This window comes from Herpailurus yagouaroundi, unplaced genomic scaffold (genome assembly GCF_014898765.1).
Source record: "Herpailurus yagouaroundi ecotype Mexico unplaced genomic scaffold, PumYag 162, whole genome shotgun sequence".
NCBI lineage: Eukaryota > Metazoa > Chordata > Mammalia > Carnivora > Felidae > Herpailurus > Herpailurus yagouaroundi.
This window is the reverse complement of record NW_024412403.1, coordinates 432511-456500: the sequence shown is the minus strand read 5'-3', so window position 1 is coordinate 456500 and position 23990 is coordinate 432511. Positions and strand designations below refer to the sequence as shown.

The 23990-nt window shown below is 46.3% G+C and overlaps 1 protein-coding gene across 9 annotated transcripts in view; it reads left to right on the top strand.

The window, feature by feature from the left end:
* The window catches only part of PCNT (pericentrin), a 134966-nt gene that overhangs the window by 9632 nt on the left and 101344 nt on the right, over positions 1 to 23990 (top strand). For 8 of the 9 annotated variants that reach the window (XM_040483676.1, XM_040483685.1, XM_040483677.1 and 5 more), the window contains exons 3-8: positions 11900 to 11995; positions 17432 to 17509; positions 17819 to 17929; positions 19241 to 19496; positions 21649 to 21704; positions 23106 to 23280. In XM_040483676.1, coding sequence (XP_040339610.1) covers positions 11900 to 11995; positions 17432 to 17509; positions 17819 to 17929; positions 19241 to 19496; positions 21649 to 21704; positions 23106 to 23280 — 772 coding nt within the window. The remainder of the gene's footprint in view (positions 1 to 11899; positions 11996 to 17431; positions 17510 to 17818; positions 17930 to 19240; positions 19497 to 21648; positions 21705 to 23105; positions 23281 to 23990) is intronic. The other variant, XM_040483678.1, reaches the window with a different exon arrangement.

Sequence of the window (23990 nt, the reverse complement as noted above, 5' to 3'; positions counted from 1 at the left end):
GAGGCTCAGGCTCTAGCTGGAGGAAGAGCTTCTGAACGAGCAAGACGTCGTGGATGGACGTGGCCTGGAGGTGGGGAAGCTTCAGGCTCGGCCAGCTCTGTGTCCTGGCATTCCCTGCCAGCGGGGTCACTGTTAGTTTGCCAACCTCTTGTCTGCTTCAAGGGAAATGTCCTGGTTAATGTCAAGTTCCAAGGCTAGGCATTACCTCTTGCACCGAGGGCTCATTTTGATGTGTCTGAGCGGATGCCTTCCCCTCCTCTCGCCGGGGAGCCAGGGGTGGGGTTGAGTCTGCAGAGCGCTGGGTCAGAAAAGCAGGAGGCGAGCTGCGCTGGCCGTTGGCTTCTTGGGCTCCCGTGCAGTGGCCGAGGGCGGGGTTGTGGTTCTCTGGGCAGCCCTGCCGGGTCCTCCTGGTCAGGGTCCCGAAGCCCTCTGTCTGTAGCTTCATTCCATTTTTAGTGGAGGCACTGATTGCTGTGACCTAGTTTTCTTAATGTAGGGCAGTTCAGTTTATTCTGAGTTACCTCAACCGTTTGGGGTGCTTGGGGGAGCAGTGGGGCTCAAGTCTTTCCGCCTGGAGTTTGAAGTCAGTCTTCCAGAGATTGGCTTTCCTCATTGTGCTCAGCTCAGTCTAATAGAGAAACAGAGTTGCATTTTGTGACCATCTGACTATGGGCCTGGGTTAGAAGGTGCCAGGGGCGCCTGGGTGGCTCAGTCGGTTAAGCGTCCAGCTAGCTCAGGTCACAATCTCACGGTCCGTGAGTTCGAGCCCCACGGCGGGCTCTGTGCTACAGCGCAGAGTCTGGAGCCTGCTTCGGATTCTGTGTCTCCCTCTCTCTCTGCCCCTCTCCTGCTCATGCTCTGTCTCTTTTTGTCTCAAAAATAAAAACATTAAAAAAAAAAAAGAAGGGGCGCCTGGGTGGTGCAGTCGGTTAAGCGTCCGACTTCAGCCAGGTCACGATCTCGCGGTCCGTGAGTTCGAGCCCCGCATCGGGCTCTGGGCTGATGGCTCGGAGCCTGGAGCCTGTTTCCGATTCTGTGTCTCCCTCTCTCTCTGCCCCTCCCCCGTTCATGCTCTGTCTCTCTCTGTCCCAAAAATAAATAAAAACGTTGAAAAAAAAAATTAAAAAAAAAAAAAAAAAAGAAGGTGCTGGGTGCTTTATTTACGCATGCCTGGTCAGTGATGGATCGAGTTACACAATTGATAGGGCATTTGCCAGATATCTGTAAAAGGAAACCGAGAGATTTATGCATTATTTTGCACAAGGTTCATGTTATTTTCTGTTTTTTACTTCCTAGGATACCTGGCAGTGACCTGTATGATTAGGCGTTAGTTTTTTATTTTTTTGTGTTGTGTGGGTTTTTTTTTTTTAATAATAAGAGATGGAAGCAATTACATTTTTACTTAGAATTATAATGACTAATGTTTATTTGTTTTTAAAATTTGTGCCAGAAATGGTTGTACGTGTTGTAAGCCAGGCTGTGAGGTAGGGACTCTGGTTATCCCCTCACAAGGAAGTGGGCGCTGCGGGATGAGCCCCCTTGCTGGGTGGGCATCAGAGCTCTCTGCTGCTCTCAAGGGTATGTGGGCTCCCTGGCTTCTGCCTTAGTTCTTACATCCATGACTTCATTCTTCATTCTGCTTATTTGATTGCATGTAATAGTTAAGAAAAAATGCATTTTTTGCATAAATTTTTGTAATAGGAATTAGAGCTGGTAGTCTCTTGTGTTGTTGTGGTCACCAGTGGCTTGAGGCCCAATCTGCACGCTTGTCTACTTCAGAGGTCCTCATGGGCTTTTTATCTCAGGTTTCAGTAGCCCACGCGGATTGTTGCCGAGAACTGTTATTTCACCAGTGAGCACAAAATACTGCTATTTCAATTCTGCCCCTCCTTCCTTATTAATTGTATGTAACATTGCATGAGAACTTCCCTTTATCAGTTACCTGGTTACCCTGGTGCCCGGCTTGGATTGGAAAGCAGGGTAAAGGCATCACTCTTTCCTTTTAAGTTACTCATGTTGCTGTGCTATGCTTTTCCACATATGACCATTGGACTGGCTTTCTTGAGCCTCACTGTAAATTCACTTATGTTTAACAATTTGTCATGAGCAAGTCTTGTGTCTGTTAGCGTGCCGCTCAGATTTTCCCATCTTTGACAAGGGAGAGCATCTTTAGTTTGACCCTCCACAGTCACTATGGTGGCTTCCTTGCTTTTGGAAAAAGTGTTGCCGGTCAGCTGGTGCATTTCTTGCCCCAGGCCTGGAGCCAGGCGTTTCCCATGACTCCTGGCTCCTGTAGTGGGAAGTAGTGTTCAGAAACATGATCTAGACGTTAGGGGTTTTATTGTTTCAAGGTCACGCCAGTGAACAGTTAGGTTTTGTTTTATAGTTTATGAGTTACAGAGTAGTGTGTGATTACAGAGTTCATAGTTTATGATTACAGAGTTTCTACTTAAGTTTGAAATTTCTCTTTAACATTAAAAATGTATGTTCCTGACATTAACATCATTACTCACTTGGCTTTCTTTCTCTTTCTAGTTTTATAATAACGTTATTACTAATTACGATTTCTTTGCACTCATTTTTGTCCTTTAGGTATTTTCCACAGTGATGTGCAGTCAAATTACTTTGTTTTAAAATCACTTGAAATAGTTTAAGCCAGAAACTTAAATATATTTGTATTCGTTTGTTTTATTTTCTCTTCATGTTTTAGGGATTTTTTGTTTTCGATTTGTTGTTATCGTTAAAGAGAGAGAATGCCAGCTAGTGCACGGAGGAGGGGCAGAGGGAGAGGGAGAGTGAGTCTTAAGCAGGCTCTATGTTGAGAGGGATTTCGACACAGGACTCGATCCCATGACCCTGAGATCATGACCTGGGCCAAAATCAAGAGTCAGATGCTCAACTGACTGAGCCACCCAGGCTCCCCTTTTTTCATTTGTGTCTGTGTGTGGTTGTTTGTTTGTTTAGCTTGTTTATTTTGAGACAGAGCGGAGGAGGGACAAAGAAGGAGAGAACCTCAAGCAGGCTCCATGCTGTCAGTGCGGAGCCCAACGTGGGGCTTGATCTTACGAACGTTAGATCATGACCTGAGTTGAAGTGAAGTCAGATGCTTAACTGACTGAGCCGCTTAGGTGCCCCTGTTATTACATTTTTAAAAATAGAAGCAAATATGTGCATATATTTCTCACTATCTGCTTCTTTAGTAGCAGGATACTTTACATTTCTGTATCTTGTTTTTTTCACTTACCATATCTTGGCAGTCACGCCGTAGCAGTATGTAGTGATGTTTCTCGTTCTTTTTTAAAAAAGTCTGTTGTCGGGGCGCCTGGGTGGCTCAGTCAGTTCAGCATCCACCTTTGGCTCAGGTCATGATTTCACAGTTCGTGGGTTCAATCCTGCATTGTGGGATCTGTCTGACAGCTGTGCTGACGGCTCAGGGCCTGGAGACTGCTTCCGATTCCATGTCTCCCTCTCTTTCTACCCCTCCCCTGCTCGTGCTCTCTTCTCAAAAATGAATAAACATTAAGTCTATTATCTTTTTAGAAGCAAGAAGTGGTACTTTTTTATGTTTACCAACATACTTGCCAATCCCAGGGCTTTGGTTTGTTGGTATAGACCCAGTTTTGCATCATGTATCATTTTTCCTTCAGTCTGAAGAGCTTCCTTTCAACAAATTTTTTGTCGTGCAGGTCTGCCGATGAATTCTCTTGGCTTTTTTGTTTGTCTGAAACTGACTTTGTTTTGCCTTCATATTTGAAAGAAATCTTTACTGGATATAGAATTTGCAGTTGACAGTTTTCTTTTTGCAGCACCGTGGTCGATGGGCCCATATAGTTTCTGAAGGTGTCTGCTGTCATTCTTCATTCCTCTTTCTGTAGAACTTTTTTCTTTTATGTTTATTTATTTTGGGAGAACGAGCGAGAGCAGGAGCGCATGAGGGAGGGGAGGGGCAGAGAGAGAGAGAGAGAGAAGGAGAGAGAGAGAATCCCAAGCAGGCTCCATGCTGTCAGCGCACAGCCTCACTTGGGGCTCGATCCCAGGAACCATGAGATCGTGACCGGAGCCAAAATCAGGAGTCAGACTCATAACCAACCAAGCTATCCATGCGCCCCTCTGTAGAGTCTTTTTTTCCTTTTAATTTTTTGGGGGTACTTTTAAAACTTTTGTTTTTATCTCTGGTTTCAAATTCTTTCATTATCATGTGCCTAGGGTGGTTTCCTTTGTGTTTCTACTGCCTGGGATATGTTGATCTTTATGAAACTTTGGTTTAGTTTTCACCAAATTCAGAAAATTTTTGTTCAATTTTTCAAATACTTTTTGTTGCTTCCCATCCCTTCCCCTTTGTGATTTCAAATCTATATATTGCAAACTGTTTAAGGTTATCCTATGGGTCATTTAGACTTTGCCTTATTTACTTATTAAAACATTTTTTTCCAGTCTCTGCCTTTTTGTTCTTCATTTTATTTTTTTTAATATTTTTTTAATGTTTACTCATTTTTGGGAGACAGAGAGAGAGCTTGAGTGGGGGAGGGGCAGAGAGAGAGGGAGACACAGAATCCGAAGCAGCTCCAGGCTCTGAGTTGTCAGCACAGAGCCTGACATGGGGCCTGAACCCATGAACTGCAAGATCATGATCTGAGCTGAAGTCAGACGCTTAACCAACTGAGCCTCCTGGGCACCCCGTGTTCTTCATTTTAGATCACTTCTATTGCTAGATCAAGTTCGCTGATCTTTTCTTTGCAATGTCTATTCTATTAATCTAGAATTAAGTGAATTTCTTTCTGTTTCGGGTATTTTGTATTTTTTATATCATTCTTTATTGCGTTTGTATTTTCCTTTAAATACTAGGTATTAATATAACAGCTATTTTAATGTCCCTGTCTGCTAATTCTGTCCTCTCTGTCCTTTTTGGGTATATTTCCATTGGACTGATTTTCTCTTGGTTATGGGTCACATTTCTCACCTTTTGGTATGTTTAATAATTTTTGATTGGATGCCAGCCATTGTCAGTGTTATGTTGTTACATGTCTGGACTTTGCTGTTTTGGTTTTGGTAAGCATTTGACTTAAAAAAAATGTTTTCATTGTTGATCTGTAGGAATTCTTAATATTCTTCATGTCTGTCATATGTTAGGTATATGTACTGTGAATGTTTTTCCTCAGTTTTGCTTGCTTTGTTGAAGTTGAATTTATCAGTTTTTCCTATAGTTAGTGCTTTTTGTGTCCTATCCAAAAAATTTCTTCTAGCTCTGAGATCATGTACTTTCCTATGTCTTCCTGAAGCCTTATGGTTTTGCTTTCTGGGTTTATGATTCATCTCAAGTTACTTTTTGTGTATTGAGTACTTTGACTTTTAGAACTATAGTTTAATTTTGCTGATTTTTGAATTAATTAACTAATTATTTTTTAAAATGAGATCATTAGAATGGGTCCTCATCCAATGGGACTGCTGGTTTTTTTTTTTTTAATGTTTGTTTATTTTTGAGAGACAGAGTGCATGCGGGGGAGGGGCAAAGAGAGAGAGAGGGAGAGAGACACAGAATCAGAAGCAGGCTCCAGGCTCCGAGCTAACAGAACAGAGCCCAATGCGGGACTTGAACCCGCGAACCGTGAGATCATGACCTGAGCTGAAGTTGGATGCTTAAACAACCGAGCCAGCCAGGTGCACCAGGTTTTTGAACTTTTTTTTTTTAAATGTTTATTTATTTTTGAGAGAGAGACAGAGCATGAGTGGGGGGAGAGCAGAGAGAGAGAGGGAGACACAGAATCCGAAGCAGGCTCCAGGCTCCAGGCTCCGAGCTGTCAGCACAGAGCCCGACACAGGGCTCGAACCCATGAACCAGGAGATCATGACCTGAGCCAAAGTCGGATGCTTAACCAACTGAGCCACCCAGGCGCCCCAGGTTTTTGAACTTTTAATGGAATAATCTAGTATGCATATCTTGAGTCTGGATCTTTTTTATCCAGTGTCTTGTTTATGAGGTTTATTCATGTTAAACACTATCGTTTATTCATCTTCGTTATTGTGTGGTATTTCATTATATGAATGTGCTTCCATCTGTTTGTCTATTCTACAGTTACTTGGCATTTACTACACCCATTCTTAGACAAGTCTCTTGGTGTACATGTGCAGATGTTTCTATTGAGGCTATAATTAGTTACTTAATTTTTGGGTCATTATACATGTATTTGTTCAACATGCATATGTTGAGCTGTGTTTAAAACAGTTGTTCAGTTTATATTTTCGGTAGTGACATGTGTAAGTTTTATAGCATCTGTGATTTGTATTGACTGTCTTTTTTTTCCTCCTCTATTTTAACAGTTTGGGTGGGTGTGGAGTGGAGTGTATTTTAGTGTTGTGCAAGATTGGTCAAACGTTCAAAGAAATTAGTGCAGTTCATTAACAGACTCCGAGAAAAGTCATATGATCATCTCAGTTGATACAAAGAAAGCATATATTTTTGTGACAGAGTGACCTGTACTTGTAGTCTTGAGGTTGTGCTGGCCTTATCCAAGGAGCTGAGAGGTCTCCTTTGCTCTGTGAATGAGTTTGTGTAAGATGGTGAAGACTTTGGGAACTGAGGTTTTGTTTGTGGGAAAGCTTTGAATTACAGAGTCCATTTATTTGATAGTTATCAAACTATTCACTAATGCTTTTTCCCAGAATTTGTTCTTTCATCTAATCTTCCAATTTTTGGCATTAAGTTTTTCATAGGAATGTTTTCAGTCTGTGGCATCAGTATTGATGACCCTTTTCATTTTTCTTTATTTTTTTACTAAAAATTTTTTTGTTGATGTTTATTTTTTGAGAGACAGAGAGAGAGAGAGAGAGAGAGACAGACAGAGCGTGAGCGGGGGAGGGGCAGAGAGAGAGGGAGACATAGAATCTGAAGCAGGCTCCAGGCTCTGAACTGTCATGACAGCACAAAGCCCAACGTGGGGCTCGAACTCACAAACCGCAAGATCATGACCTGAGCCGAAGTCAGATGCTTAACTGACTGAGCCACCCAGGCACCCCTTTCATTTTTTAAAGGTGAGTATTTGTGCCTTTGTTGGCCTTGCCACAAGTTAATGCTTACTATTTTTATAAAAAATTAACTATAGTTTTTGTTCTTTTATGTAACATATTTATGTTTCTTTGATTTCTGCTCTTATTATGTGTAGTTTCTTATTTTAAAGTATGTTTGGTTTTGATTTTCTTGGTTTTCTAACTTCTTGAGAAAGATATGTAGACCATTGATTCCCAGGCTTTAAAATGTATATATAGTCAAGCCTATTCATTTTTCTGTGGTGTGACTTTACCTTCACTCACAACTTTTCAATTTTTTATTATTTTTCAGGACAAATTACTTTCTTTTTTTTTAATTTTTTTTAATTTTTTTTTCAACATTTATTTATTTTTGGGACAGAGAGAGACAGAGCATGAACGGGGGAGGGGCAGAGAGAGAGGGAGACACAGAATCGGAAACAGGCTCCAGGCTCTGAGCCATCAGCCCAGAGCCTGACGCGGGGCTCAAACTCACGGACCGCGAGATCGTGACCTGGCTGAAGTCGGACGCTCAACCGACTGCGCCACCCAGGCGCCCCAGGACAAATTACTTTTTAATTACATTCTTACTTAAAAATTTTCATGTGCATAGGTTAAAAAAAAAAGTGGCATGTTAGGGGCATCTGGCTAGCTCAGTCAGTAGGGCATGTGACTCTTGATCTCAAGAGTTATGAGTTTGAGCCCCATGTTGGGTATAGAGATTACTTAAAATCTTAAAAAAAAAAAGTAGCATGTATAGGATTAAGCCATCATTATTTTCTTCCTATCTGCTGAGGAATTAATTAGATTTCTTTTTTTTTAAGATTTTATTTTTAAGTAATCTCTACACCCAATGTGGGGCTTGAACTCACAACCCTGAGATCAACAGTCAGATGTTCCTCTGACCTAGCAGAACACCTTATAGGCACAAGGCCTTCCTTGCAGCTGTGTCTGTGTCAGCCGAGTATGAGTCCTTGTAGAGCCTTTATGTCATAGTTGTTCTTTGAACATGATTAAGTGTTTTTGTTTTATTTTGCGCATTTGGAAATTTTTAGAAGTTTCACTTTTATGGGTTTTTAATGAGCTTATTGAATACCATACGGTGAGATGAAATGTGTGTGTGAGAAATAGTAATGCTTTTAAACATACAATAAGTTGCTTAGTTTTGTTTTTTTTTTTAAGTTTTATTTATTTAGAGAGAGAGCATGAGCAGGGGAGGAGCAGAGAGAGAGAGAGAGAGAGAGAGAGAGAATCTCAAGCAGGCTCTGTGCTGTCAGCGTGGAGCCTGATACAGGGCTTGAACTCACAAACCTGAGACCATGACCTGAGCTGAATCAAGAGACGGGACTCTTGATGGACTGAGCCACCCAGGTGGCCCCCCCCCCCCCCACTTAATTTGGTTTAAAAGCGTATTTGATACATTTGTTACTTTAATGGTCTTTAGACATAGAAAAGAACTGAAAACCAGGTAAAGCAATCCTGGAGGTGGAAAATGCCCAGTTGTCACTTGGTGGTTTTCCTTGTGGTGTCCACTGCTGAGTTAGGGCCACCCTCCAGCGGTGGGGTGTGGGTGGGTTTGTTGTGTAATGAAACCTGCCAAGCTGGGTGAAATCGTATTCCGCAGGTTAGTGTAGAAGCAGTTTAGTACAGTATTCTGCAACTGAGTGTGGAAGCTGTTTTTTGTGTTCAATGTTTTAGTTTTAAGACCAAAAGACTAAAGAGATTGGAGATAGACAATTGAAAAAACGATATACCATGAAAATTCTGTAAGAAAAATTTATTCGTAAAGTTCCTAGATCATAATTTTGCTGTACTCTTTCAGGTGAAGATTCTGCAGTCTTAGGGTAAAGAAAGTAAATTGCTGATCTGAGCAGAAAACACAGGCACGTATTAAATTCCAAGAGTATGTCAATAAAGCATGTTTGTAAGCAACTTAAAGATTTGAGTTTTTCAGGGGGTTAGAAGCAACGATAGAATTGCAAAAAGACTTTATGGTTGGTGTTCAGGATCTAGCCGTCTTCCCTCACAGTTTGAGTGACGTGCACCGTGAGAGGACATTTTACTTTAATCAGTGCAGCGGTCATCTCCGTTCTGGCAGTTAGCGGAGAAGTGGCAGAAAGCGGTATTTGACCTCAGCTGCGCGTCAGGAACAAAGTTAAGTACAGGCCATTTCTTGTAAAAGAACCATCCAAAGATTGCTTGGAGGTCAAAAATGTCAGAGGAAAATTACCTTTACAAAAACTTGTACCGAAGATTTGTTTTTTTAATGTTTATTTTTGAGAGCGAGAGACGGCGGGGGAGGGTCAGAGAGAGAGGGAGACCGAGAATCCCAAGCAGGCTCTGCGGCTGTGAGCGCAGAGCCCAACGAGGGGCTCGAGCCCACAACCGTGAGATCATGACCCGAGCCAAAAACTGAGAGTCGGACGCTTAACCAGCTGAGCCTCCAGGTGCCCCTGTACTGCACATTTTAAGCAGGGCTGTAGAAGGGTTAGCAGGTATGGCTCTACAGCTCTTCCAACTCCTGTTTGGGCACTACCAGGAAAAATAGTCATCGTCACTTATCGTCTGGGTCCCATGCTTTACTTTTTGTGTAAGTCGTTTTGTAAATAACTTACCGGAGTAAGAATAAAGCAGTAAGTTAAAATGATGTTAAAAATTTTGATACCTCTTTTTAAATTTTTTAAAATGTTTTTTATTTTTATTTATTTTTATTTTTAATTTTTTTTTTCAACGTTTTATTTATTTTTGGGACAGAGAGAGACAGAGCATGAACGGGGGAGGGGCAGAGAGAGGGAGACACAGAATCGGAAACAGGCTCCAGGCTCTGAGCCATCAGCCCAGAGCCTGATGCGGGGCTCGAACTCACGCACCGCGAGATCGTGACCTGGCTGAAGTCGGACGCTCAACCGACTGCGCCACCCAGGCGCCCCAAAAATGTTTTTTATTTTTTATTTGAGAGAGAGAAACAGTGCGAGCAGGAGAGGGACAGAGAGGGGGAGACACAGAATCCGAAGCGGCTCCAGGCTCTGAGCTGTCAGCGTAGAGCCCTATGTGGGGCTTGAACTCCTGAACCTTGAGATCATGACCTGAGCCACAGTTGGACGCTCTACTGACTGAGCCACCCAGGTGCCCCATACCTCTTTATATCAAGTAAATTTTGTCACGTAGAAATAAAAATTAAAGAATATTGATATGCTCTTGGCAAGTGGGATGATGGAGGTTCTTGATGCAAAATATTGTGAGTTGGAGCCTTCTTGTGAGTGATGCTGGGTGAGACTATCATGCTTCCTCTTTCTTCTTAGAAATGTTGTTCTACACATTAGAGGTGCCTTGGTGGCTCTCATTGAGTTGGGTGTAGACTCTTGATTTCAACTCAGGTCATGATCTCACTGTTCATGAGTTCGAGCCCCGCACGAGCTCCGTACTGAGTGCAGAGCTTGCTTGGGATTCTTTCTCTCCCTCTCCCTCTGCCCCTCCCCCTCTGCCCCTCCCCCTCTGCCCTTCCCCTGCTCGTATTCATGCTCTCTGTCTCTCTCTCTCAAAAATAAATAAATTTAAAAAACGTTCTGTTCACTGATTCCTGATTTTGAGAAACTTGACTGAATATTGTATGTGAAGACTTGTAATCTGAGACTTCATTTTTACTGTCAATTTTGCCATCATCCTTGGCCTCAAGTGCTGTTCTCTCTCAGCATTCATCTTTTAATTCATCTAATGATTATGAAAGTCTGTCCTGTTGGCTTTCTTCTCGTTGCCATTTTGGGAGGAAAACAAAAAGTTCTTGGCTATCATGTTGAAGACAGGTTGCAGCGAGCCTCTGCAGTGAGTAAAAATACTGCAAGATGGTGATTTCACCGCACTGGTTCCTCATCCTCCGGGCGGCTCCCTTTCTCCTGTTTTCTCATTGTTTTGGTGGTTCTTGGCACAGTTGGAAAAACTGCTGAGTCTGATGAAATAATTCTTAGGATGATGACATGGTGCCATGATAGATGAAAACAAGACTGCTCAGGTCCGTCTTGGATCTTAGACACTACACGGGATCTAGTGGGCCCACGTAGTAATGGCAAAATAAAATGTTTTACTCTATTTCTTAAAGAAGTAAGTAACTTTTGTGTGTGTGTTTCTGAAGACCCAAAAGAGAAAATTTATGAAATATCACCCCCTTCAAATAGTTATAACTGCTTAAAGAAGAAATGACAGTCATGTTGGGTCCAGCAGACCCCCGTAATGTACCCAGAGTTAAGGTGATGCTGTGGTTAATGACAAAGGCATGAGAGAGACTTACAGGTATTTTGATTTCATATTTCAAACATAGATTTTCTTTGGATATCACCTCACTTTTTTGCAGACAGTCATTATCAATTCATTTTGCACAGCAGATTAAAAGCCCAGAATGACTGTGAATTTATGGGCCAAAAAAACATCAGGGATAATTCATTGGGAAACTTTAAACTCAGGTTTGAGATGATAAAATACTCTTTTTAAAAATATTGGGGAATTTATTACAAATTATTAAGGAAAAATTTATCTAAAAATGGAAAATCACGAGGATGAAATATTTGAACTTACATAAAAATAAGAGCATAGAAAATGTGCATGTGTCTGAAAGAGTAGAATTTATTGAGAAACTAAAAATTTAATAATTTAGACATCACTCGCACAGTGAAATAACTTGAAGCAAAATTCATTAGGAAGGACAGCAGCATCATTAGGGAAATGAGTCGCTTAAAAAATGTTTAGGGATTGAGAATTGTTTCTGGAGGAAAGCATGCCGTGAACGAGTGGGGCTGGAGCTGGTGTGGGCACTGGCCAGAAGGCTGAGGTCGCAGCTCTGGACGTTGCTATAAATGCTCTTCTCTGGCCCTTCCCCTCTCAGCCGGAGGACTCCGATGGAGAGAGGACGGGGGCTTCGGCGCGGCCACAGCGGAACACAGACGGCGACCATCCGGAACAGCCTCAGGTCATCACAGAGGTATTCTTCAGGCTTCTCTGTTAAAGCGTGTTGCTCCTGAGGGGGTTTCACCCTGTTGTAGAAATCCAGACCAGAGAGAGGACTCGGTCTCTGAAGGGTCCTGTCGCGTGAAGTGTGGAAACTCGAAGCAAGGAAAGCGGGCTTCAGAGCTTCCCCTGCAGGCCCTGCTCCCTTGGCGCTGCCCCGGTGTGGAAGTCTCTCTGGGGACCCTTCTGACCGAGCCCACCTCTCCCTTCCTTGGGACCTCTGATCTTTTTTTTTTTGCCCCATGTTGAAGAGAGAAAGTTGCCTGTTGTGCGTTGAGGATAGCTGTCACGTGTGACCTCCCTCGCTCACCTGCCGCCTTGTTGTCGAGGCGTGTTTCCTGGGCCTGGCCCTCATCTCTCCCGTGGTCCCGTTTTCTGCCACAGGGCCTGACGTGAATTCCACATGTGTTGAATTAATTCCTTACGTTTGTTTTGTTTTGGTATTTGGGAGGAAATTTATTAGATACTGAACTGATTAGTTTTAAAGTGTTGTGTTAAAAGTCTGTATTATAAACAGTTTTTTTTAGGTAGGCTCCACGCCCAATGTGGGGCTTGAACTCAGAACCCTGAGATCAAGAGTCACATGCTTTACCAGCCGAGCTGGTGAGGCACCCCTAAAGCCTGTATTTTAGACGTTTGATTCTAGTGGGACTCAGTCCACATTACTTTAGGCAGTGAGCAAGTTTGGTTTTTAATTTGTGTTATTGCAGGAGAAATCTAGATCATAGGCAGGGCCTGGAAAAATGGTCTCTGGTGGGGTCCATAAAACTCACCCTTAAATACCCATTTTCATACTTGTTTTAAACTGTGACATATAGCATGTGCGCAGAGAAGTAGAAAGTACATAAAGTGTACACACAGCTTAACAAATGAATACACAGTAAATACTACATGTTCCTTCTGCAGTAAGAAATAGCACAGTGCTGGACCTGGAATCTTCCTCGTGCCCTGCTGCCCTCCTCCCCACACCCCAGAGTCAACACCGTCCTGATTTTCTGTGGCAGTTATGCTTTAGAACTTTGTGTCATTGGATCAGACGTGATTCTGGTCTTTTTTATCCTTTCCCTTCCGAAATCTTTGTGTCTTTGTGTTTTAGATGTATGTTGTGGTAAACAGCATGGCATTGATTTTTAAAAATTATTCTGACAGTGTCTGTTTTTTTATTGGATAGTTTTTTTTTAATAAATGTTTATTCGGTTTTTTTATAAAAATTTTTTTTTAACGTTTATTTATTTTTGAGACAGAGAGAGACAGAGCATGAATGGGGGAGGGCCAGAGAGAGAGGGAGACACAGAATCTGAAGCAGGCTCCAGGCTCTGAGCTGTCAGCACAGAGCCCGACGCAGGGCTGGAACTCAAAGAGCGGGAGATCATGACCTGAGCCGAAGTCGGTCGCTTAACCGACTGAGCCACCCAGGCGCCCCTGTTTATTCATTTTTGAGAGAGAGAGAAAGAACGAGCAGGGGAGGGGCAGAGAGAGGGGAACAGAGGATCCCAAGCAGGCTCCGTGCTGACAGCAGCAAGTCCAACGTGGGGCTCCAACTCTTGAACTGTGAGATCACGATCTGAGTCGAAGTTGGACACTCAACTGACTGAGCCACCCAGGAGCCCCTGTGTGTAGTTTAATTCATTTATATTTAATGTAAACTTTGATGTGTTTGAGCTTACATTTCATTGGATTATTTTTTATCAGGAGATTTCTTTTTTTTAATTCTCCCTTTACTCATTTTGGAGTAATAATATACTCAGTTTCTATTCTTTTAATGGTGAGCTTATTACATACAACATTTATACTTTTTTATATCTAAATCTAATTAACACCTTCACTCTTTGATAGTACAAGGATGTTAGAATAGTTAAACTTCATTTATAATTCCCTCAGTGTATATTTTTGTCATTTTTTAATTGTAAAATACACTTAACATAAAACTTACCATCTTAACCATTAAAAAAAATTTTTTAATGTCTATTTTTGAGAGAGAAAGAGAGAGCATAAGCAAGTGGGGAGGGGCAGAGAGAGAGTTTAGACAGAGAATCTGCAGCAGGCTCCAGGCTCTGAGCTGTCAGCGCAGAGCCTGACGCGAGGCTCGAACTCACGAACCATGAGATCATGACTTGAGCCGAAGTTGGACACTTAACCGACTGAGCCACCCAGGTGCCTCTCAAGCTGTTTTTTTAATTAAGCATAACTATCCTTTCTAATGAGCAGATCTAAATGTTGCCTAGTATTTAAAGGTATGATTAGTTATTCACTTTAAATTAAATGTGTGGCTTGGGGGCGCCTGGGTGGCTCAGTCAATTAAGCGCCCCACTTCGGCTCAGGTCATGATCTCGCGGTTTGTGAGTTCAAGCCCCATGTCAGGCTCTGTGCTGACGGCTCGGAGCCTGGAGCCTCCTTCAGATTCTGTGTCTCTTTCTCTCTCTGCCCCTTCCCCACTTGTGTTCTGTCTCTCTCTATCAAAAATAAATGTAAAAAAATTTTTTTAATGTGAGGCTTGGGATTGTTTGGATCACTTTGAGTATTTTGGCCTGCACACCTGTGTGATGGGGCCACCGTGGGTGCTACTGCTTGAGACCTTTTCTCTTTTTAATATGTTGTTTTCCATGTACTTGTCATCATTTTTGGAGTAGCCTGTTGTGTTCTCATCTTTAGTGAGGTGTTTGTATGAGTTCCGTGAGAATATCTGTCTTGGCTTGTGGGAGTCCTTCCAGATGGGTGCTGGATTTGTATTTGATCAGTGTCCCAGAAGTAGCTCTTCACTAAGACTTGTTTTTAGGTCAGTTTCTTTGCTTGGGGATTTCTGCACCCCGTGGCATATGTAAATTTGTAAACAATATGAGGAATAGGCCTGGGTTTTAATTTCTCAGGAGAGCTGCCCCCAGCTCATCCCCTCTGCCTTCCCATTTGGAGATAGAGAAGCTTCCTGACCTCCCTGTACCTGGCCTTCCTCCCCACAGGCAGTGAGGATGTCTGTCCTGCTGCACAGCCCTTCAGGAAACCTGGCAATGTCAGACATCACGTTACCGACCACCGGCCTGGCAAAGCCTCTGATTCTGGGACCACGTGCTGCTCTTAAGTGTCCCTGTCTCCCTAGATCATTTTAGATTCCACATCCCTTCTTTCTGGCACATCGGGGGGAGGTGTTCCCTCAAAAGTCACTTTTTTCTAGTGTTTATTTTTGAGAGAGAGAGCACAAGTGGGGGGGCAGGGGACAGAGAGAGAGACACATACAGAAGCAGGCTCCAGGCTCTGAGCTGTCAGCACAGAGCCCTATATGGGGCTGGAACTCATGAATGTGAGATCATGACCTCACCCCGACGATCATGAAGTCGGGCACTTAACCGACTGAGCCACCCAGGCACCCCTTCAGAAGTCACTTTTGATATGTTTTATCCAACAGTCCTGATGTTTATAGCAAAAATGTTTTAAGATTGTGCCTTTTATGTTTAAATGTTTTTTTTTTTTTAAGTTTATTTCTGAGAGAGAAGAGAGGGGGGGGTGGGGGGGGGGGGGGGCAGAAAAAGAGGAGAGAGAATCCCAAGCAGGCTCCGCACTGTCAGCACAAGCCCAATGCAGGGCTTGAACCCATGAACCATGAGCTCATGACCGGAGCCAAAATCAAGAGTGGGATGGATGCTTAACTGACTGAGCCACCCCAGCGCCCCATGCCTATTTTATGTTTAGAACTGGACACTCCTATGTTACTGTTTCCCATTGGGGAAGAATCCTTAATTTGAAAAAGGATCCATGATGAAACTTTAACTGGCTCTAGCGCTCCCCTTTGAGCACTGTGATTCCACATTGGTGGCCTCGCAGATAGAGGCCGCTTACATGTGCGTCTTCACCAACAGTACTGACCGCTTCCTGGCATCAGACGTGTGTTTCAGGAGCAGCAGGAGCCAAGGCTTACAGTCAAGGGTTTTTAAGTGAAGGCTTAAAATGGTCACAGGGGCTGGGAAAGGCCCAGAGGAGCTAGAGGAGGGAGGCATAGCTGTTCCAGGATTCGTGTTCCTGGGGCATGAGGCAGGTGCCCAGTGGGACAGAGGGCGGCTCTGCACCCTGCAGGGATTTTATGGCAAGGGCAGCAGACTCATGGAGTTTTTCAAGGGAGTATGACGATGTCAGATTTGTTTTCTGAATGTATTACCCAGTCTCCAAGCCAGTGACCGCACATTAGGCCACGTGACCACGGGGGCCAGTCAGCCATGCTCATGGGAATGGCAGAATGCCAGGACTGGCCTTGAGCTTGTGGGGTTGATGGGAGGGGAGGCAGGAATAGGACTGTGAGGGTTTGGGGGTGCTGTTGACTGAGGTAGCTAATGTTGGAGGAGCCCTAGTTGGGGCAGGAGAATTTCAGATTGGTTTGAGTCCGAGGTGCTTTGTAGACAAGCCTCAGAGAAAGGTCTGGGCTGTCATGTAAGGGAAGCTGGGAGGCCTGTGGCTGTAGTGGTTGCTCCAGGTGGGGTGTGCTCCAGCGCAGGCTCTAGGCGGGGTGGGGGCTGGCTAGGGGAGAGGAGACTGGACTGCTCATTAGAGGGCCTGTAGCTTTTCTTTTCCCTTTGGAGTATTGATGCTGAAAATTTTCCAGAGTTGGGAATATTAAGACAGAAACACTGCCTTTCTTTTTAATTTTTTAATGTTTATCTATTTTTGAGAGAGAGAGAGAGAGAGAGACAGGGTGCGAATGGGGAGGGGCAGAAACAGGGAGACACAGAACTCGAAGCAGGCTCCAAGCTCTGAGCACAGAGTCCCAACGCAGTGCTCAAACCCGTGAACCGTGAGATCATGACCCGAGCCAAGTCGTACGCTCAACCGATTGAGCCATCCAGGCACCCCTAGACAGAAATGTTTTCTATGGTTCTTGACATACGGTGTCAAAATATCTCTTAAGAAAAAGTTTTGGCAACTTATTCTGTCGGTGACAGTATTCGGTTATTTTTCCATGTCCTTGGTGACATTGAGGATCAACATTATCAACAACTTTCGCCAATTTAGTTGCTATAAAATGATGTTTCAATTTACATCTTCAGGTTCAGCTGTTAGTGGCACTCACCTCTTCCAGGCTTTTTGTGTGCATTTTCCCTCCTGTAAGTATCACTTCCCTCCTTTGACTGAGGGGCAGATGGCCCAGGGAGGTCACATTGCTGTCCCATAGACACCTGCAGCCTCTCTTTCTGTGGGTTTCCGCTTTACCCCAGGCCACTTAAACAGGCTGAATGTTCCTTCGTAGTTACTTTTATTCAGATATAATTCACATGTATAAAATTCACTAAAGTACGTATTTCAGTGGCTTTTAGTATAGTCACTTTGTTGTATAACTACAACTGTCTAATTCCAAAACATTTTCATTACCCTAAAAGGAACCTGCCATACCCACTGGCAGTCATTCCCCTTTCCTCTCTCCTTCCAGGCCCTGGCACCCACCAGTCAGCATTCCGTCCCTGTGGATTTGCCTGTTCTGGACATTGCATATTCACAGAACCACACAGTACGTGTCTGGCATCTTGCACCGAGTGTATCTTGAGGTTATCAGCGTCCTAGCACGTGCCTGTAGGTCATACCTTTTTATGGCTGACTGGAACCCCTTTGAATGGCTTTGCCACACCTTGTTTCTGTATTCACCTGTCAGGGGACACGTGGGTTGCTTCCTCCTTCTGGTGATTGTGACCAGTGAACACTCCTGGACCAGTTTTTGTGCACACATGTTCTCTGTTCTCTCTGGGATGTTGTAATTGTTCCTAGTGACTGTTTTCTTGTGTGAATTCTCTGGGTCACATCCTTCGCTTTCCTTCTTCAGGAACGTGAACAAGAATGTATACTAGAAATTGCAGAACGGATGAGAAGACCGGAGGATGAGGTTGGCACACAGCAACCGGTGGAGATGTGGCAGGTCCAGCTGCAGACCCAGGTGACCCGGGATGCTTGGGCCCCCATCCAGGTGCTCGGGCATGGCTGGTCCCTGCACACGCACCCTGTGTCTTACACTCGTGGGTTTTGGGATCTGGGAGGGTTGCAGGAAGGAGAGGTTTGTCACAAAGTGGACAGATGTGTGTGGCAGCCTCGTTTTGTGTGGGGCCATCGGAAGGACAGGTGGACACTCAAGGATACTCGGGGGCAGTGTGTCTGGCCAGGTGCTGCTCACCGCACAGCCGGATGTTTCCCCATCAGCCATGCTCCCACTCATTAAATCAGGCAGTGCCACCGCCATGAGCAAGGCCATCCTGAAGGCACATCTGACTCCCCTGGTGCCTGCCACCTACAGGGAGCACGGGGTGCTGTGGACATGCTCGTGTGGAGGGAGGGCCATGTGCATCCCTGTTGCTCACTGTGGCCTTGCTGTCCTGCAGGACATCCCTGCCGGTCTCTTGGGAGATGTGTTCTCTTGCCATGATTTCTGTTATTGCTCTCCTTTATTCATTTTCTTTCTATGTGCTTCTGGGTGTCCCTTAAGTGCCTAGTTCTAAGTATGTTTTTCTGTTGTTTGTGTTAATTGGGAGTAAAGTGTGCTCCCCCGAACCCTGGCCTTCCTCCACTTTCCCCCAAGGCAGTGGAAGGAGAAACAGATTCTGCGCATCTTAGCCAGGCACAGAAGTGTGCCCACCTTCCAGAGCAGCGAAGTACAGAGCTCACTCTGTCTCTGGTCTGGACCTGAGGTTCCTGTTGGTGTCGTTAACTTGGCCGCTTCTGGGCACTCTTTGGCCTCACATTTTGCCCTCGTTGTCAGTGACTGTCCAGAGCTTCCCACTGTCCATATTCTGGTTGTCATTCCCATGTTTCTGACGAGGGGCTTGCAGTCTCTGGAACGGCTGCTCACCTGTCTCCAGCCAGCAGGACAGGCCTGTGGGCTGGGGAGTCTGCCTGGAAGGAGCTTGGGGGCCACCCTTTGTGGCCTGGGAGCTCAAGGAGGACACCACCGCAGGGCTGTGGTTTAGGTGGAGGGAGAGGACACGTGGGCCGGAGGGGCTTCCGGATAGTATCGGGTGGGTGGTTTTAGGCGGTTGGGGAGCTGCTGGGCGGTGCCAGGGCTGCCTGAGGGCGGCCGGGACAACTGAGGTCCCGTGGGGGGCCGAGCTGGTGTGCCGTCCCTTGAGTGTGAGCTCTCGGGGAGCAGGTGCAAGCAGCACGTGGCGGTGGGGTGCCGCTGCGGCGTCCTTGTGGGCGCGCGTGAGCCGTGTACCAGATTCCACCTGCAGCCCAGAAACCCCTCTCTCTCCTGCAGCCGGTGCCCTCCCTGGAGCTGGAGGCGTTGCGCCTGAGTCTCAGCAACATGCACACGGCACAGCTGGAGCTGACGCAGGCCAACCTCCAGAAGGAGAAGGAGACGGCGCTGACGGAGCTGCGGGCCATGCTCAACGGCCGGCACGCCCAGGAGCTGGCCCTGCTGCGGAGCAGACAGCAGCAGGAGCTGGGGCTTGTGCGGGAGCAGCACTCGAGGGAGCAGGAGGCGGCGGCGCTGCGGTACAGCCGCGAGACCGGTACGGGTGGGCAGGTGTGCGGGGGCTTCACCGCCACGCGTCTGCTTTGGGTGGGGGGGGATGTGGGTGACCCTGTAGGAGTGTCTCCTGGGAGTAGTGTTGACGTGCGAAGTGCGGGGCGCGCTGGCCGCCGTCCACCTCCTGGGTGGGGCGGCGTGCATCCTGCTCTGTGGGGACCCTGTTGTCCCCTCACCTTGCATCCGCTTCTCCTGTGGGCTCGTGGCAGGTTTGGAAGCCACGCTGTTGGAGGTGACCTGCTCGTGTGCCGGAAGTGTCCGTGTCCACCTCTCATGGGACTGTGTCTGTGGCTGAGCTTTGTCGACTGACTCGGGGGCTTCTGGACGTGTCCCCCAGGCTGTGCACTCTGTGCCCAGTGGGGCCATGTCGCTCCTGGTGGACAGCTTAGGCACCTTTTCATTTGGTGATTCTCTGGCCTAGTGTGATCTCTTTGTTTATATCTGAGGCATACTTGTATGTTTTAATGTTTCTTTTGTACACTTTTTGTCAATCACTACTTTTTGTAAACATCAGTTTTATTTGTTTTTCATTTTTTTAAAGATAAAAAACTTTTATTCACGTATGTAGATATGCCACTTATATATAAATACCGCTTTATTTCCAATTGGTATATGATAAGAGTACGTTTTTTACAAATTTCAAGTTTTTTTTTAATTTGGTCAGTAGATGTAAATAACTGATAAGTTTTAGCAGGATATGTAGTTTTAATTGTTTAAATCTGACTATAACACGTTGGTGCTTTTAATAATGATTAAATAAATATAAGCATCAGTTTTTTAACAGCTTGATCATGGTATAATTCACACACCATACAATTCTACCATTCAGGGTGTGCATCTCAGAGTCGCGCACACATCCCCACAATCTAAGGCTACAAATTGATCCCCCAGAAATAAACTCTTGCCCATGAGCAGTCACCCCGTTTCCCTGCTTATCTGCCTATTTGTTGAGTTTTTCATTTGAAAAACGAAAGCGGTGCGCGTGGCCCTGGATGTGTTGAAAGTCTTCCTCTTCTCTGCACCCCACCCCCCAACCCCCACCTCCAAGAGGGAGCCCGTCTTCTCAGGTTCCAGGGTTACTGTCCTGTTTCCTCATGTGGGTTCAAGCAAACATAAATAAGTAGTTTGATGTCTTCCTGTTTTTGCTCATTTTAAATTTAAGTTTATTTATTTATTTTGAGAGAACGGGCACACGTGAGTGGGGGGGGTGCAGAGAGAGAGGGAGGGAGAATCCCAGGCAGGCTCCATGCCAGTGCAGAGCCTGACTCGGGGTTTTAACCCATGAACCATGGGATCATGACCTTAGCTGAAACCAAGAGTCAGACGCTTAACTGCCAGCCCCCAGGCACCCAATTTCCTCATTTTTTAAAAGCACAAAACACGCTTTGGCTTAGGTCTCTTTCTGAGCCATTTACTCTGTGCTCACCTCTGGTAACAAGACCACAGAGGGCCCACACTTGTCCTCTGCTCCGTGAGGCTCTGCCAGGGCTGGGCCCCCGTGACCTTCCCTCAGAGGCAGTGTCTGGCTCTTTGCTTGAGTTCTGGGCTTGCTCAGACCACCCTCACGTTGCTCGTGCACCACTGACTGGCACCGGCTCCACCTTGGCTCGTTCCTGCGTCTCTTTCCAGGGCCCACACGTCCAGGTGTGTGTGCACCTCCCAGTCTATGCCGTGCCATGCCCGCAGGTCCCGCCTTTTCCCTCCCCCGCACCCTCAGCACTGGTACCTCTTTTCTTGTGCTTCTTCCCTCTCGGCTTGGGACCTGCTGGGTCCCAGAAGGTCTTTCCCTGTCTGTCTGCCAGCACCTTGCCTGGAGTCTGGCACGGGGGGAGCCTGAATGACAGGCCTAGGTGTGCGGGGGCCCGGGGTGGGGCAGACAGACCAGAGGGTGAGCCCCTGCGGCCCCAGAGCCAGCTTGTGTCGGGCTGTCAGTCTGGCTGGAAGGCTCTGTCCGGATGTAGGCATGAGTATCATTTGTTAATTAAACCATACATCGAGTTCTTACTCCCCCACAGACATGTACGCTGTTGTCCTGTTAGTGTCGGTGAGCCTTCCTGGGGAGCAGCCCTCTCCCCTCCTGAGTGAGCAGACTGGGGGGAACTTCGATCTGATCTGCTTTTCTGTTTTTCTTGCAGCTGAGCTGAAGGAGAAGTTACAGTCAGAAATGGAGAAAAACGTGCGGATGATCGAGGTAGACGTCGTTAGAAATGTCACTCTGGGGGGCGCCTGGGTGGCGCAGTCGGTTAAGCGTCCGACTTCAGCCAGGTCACGATCTCGCGGTCCGTGAGTTCGAGCCCCGAGTCAGGCTCTGGGCTGATGGCTCGGAGCCTGGAGCCTGTTTCCGATTCTGTGTCTCCCTCTCTCTCTGCCCCTCCCCCGTTCATGCTCTGTCTCTCTCTGTCCCAAAAATAAAAATAAACGTTGAAAAAAAAAAAATTTAAGAAAAAAGAAATGTCACTCTGTGTCTGCAGAGTTTCCCTTTTGTCCTCTATCCCGGTGGCTTGCCCCCACCTCACCTCCGGGCTCCCCCCAGGAAAGCCCCTCACCTGATTCAGACAAAATCCAGTCAGAGCTTTAATTGAATGTGCTGGTTGAGAATGCATTGCTTGTTGAGTTAGAGCCAAAGCATTCTTCTACTTGTACAGTTTGAGTTTGTCGGCACAGCTTATTGGGAGTTTTGTGTGTACTTGTTCTGTAGTATGAAGCTCTTGCACCCCCAAGTCTGGTTCCCAAGTGGCCCCTATGGCCTGGCCTTCGCTCTGCTTTAGGACTGACAGATGTTCCCTACAGGGAGGCACACTGTGACAACTGAGTCTAACGTGTGTGTGAAGCATGCAGGTTCTGGGTGCTCTGTTGGGGGGGGCGGGGTGCAGGCGGAAGAGGGGTGGAGGTGGGGTGCACGGAGTGCAGCGAGGCTGTGCAGCAGTGGGCCCTGAGTGCTGTGCTGACTATACCAGCTTGTCCTGCGGTTGTCCTCCCCGGGGGAAAGAGTTCTGTTTTAGGGTGTCATGGGAGTCTCTCACTGGAGCTTTTGATTCTGATGATGGGGCCTTTTTCAAGGCTACATGTGTAGAAGGGCCTTCGATGTTGGTGATGGCAGAGGAAGTGGCTGGTGAGGTTGGAGGATGTGAGGGACGTTGGTGATGGTAGGGGACATGTGTGACATGGGGCATGTGGGTGTGTATGTCCTGTCTGTTCTGCTCAGGCTGTTGGTGGAGGCTTGTCCCAGGTTGAAGGTTTGTGCCCCAGCTCCCCACCTGTCTAAGCTGGACAGTGAGGACTCATTTCTTAGGGCATTTGGGACAGAGCCAGCCCCCAGAAGAGGTCAGGTGATGTAGCACCCTGGGTCTTTCGTGGGGGACAGTGCGTGAATCGTCGAGTGTAACCTCCGCCCCTGCTTTGTTTCTAGGCAGGCGATCCTTGCTGTCTCTGTGCCTGTCCCTTTAAGGGGGGGACCATCCAGGTTCCTGTGCTGATAGTTCTATCTGGGCGCGGCGACTGCCCACACCTGGTTTTCGAATGTAATTTGAATTTTTTGCCACAGATCATCAACTGTTGGCCCATAGTCATCTTCTTTCCTTATTTGGGTTAGACCCTGAAGCAAGACTGGGAATCCGAGAGAGGTTTATGCCTGGAAAACCTACGCAGAGAATTGTCTGCAAAGCATCGATTGGAGTTGGAGAATTTACAAGACCAGTTTAAGAAAGAATTGGCAGAACAGAAAGCTGAATTGGAGAAGATTTTTCAAGCCAAAAATCAGGCTGAAAGTGAGTTTCTAATTAAAACGAGCAAGTTTGGGGCGCCTGGGTGGCTCAGTCGGTTAAGTGGCCGACTTCGGCCCAGGTCATGATCTCGCGGTCCGTGAGTTCGAGCCCCGCGTCGGGCTCTGTGCTGACAGCTCGGAGCCTGGAGCCTGCTTCGGATTCTGTGTCTCCCTCTCTCTGACCCTCCCCCGTTCATGCTTTGTCTCTGTCTGTCTCAAAAATAAATAAACGCTAAAAAAAAATAAAAAATAAAAAAAAATAAAACGAGCAAGTTTGAAGAGGGGACTGAATCCTCCCATGGAATGTAGAACAGAAGTCACGTGCTGTGACAGCCTTGAACAGGGCAGAGCGCCCTGCCTGCTGGCGCCAGAGTCACCCGCGGTGGTGGTGACAGGCGTGACAGGTGTGGGCCAGCTGGGCTGCTTGGGCTCAGCCTTGGAGGCTCTCTTCATTGACCACAGACTTCTCCAGCTCCCTAACCTCTCCTGAAAACTTTATTTCAGAGATGTTTGTCCTTGTTCCATTGTTAAATTGCCCTAAGAAAACTAATACTGTGATTGTTTACCTTTTATCCCGGTCACCTGGTGCTGCTGCTGGAGAGGAGCTGGTGCCTGCCTGGGCTGCCACGCACCCCCCTGATGCTCCCTGACCCTCCCTCATCCTCTGTGACCCTCCCTCATCCTCCCTGACCCTCCCTCATCCTCCCTGACCCT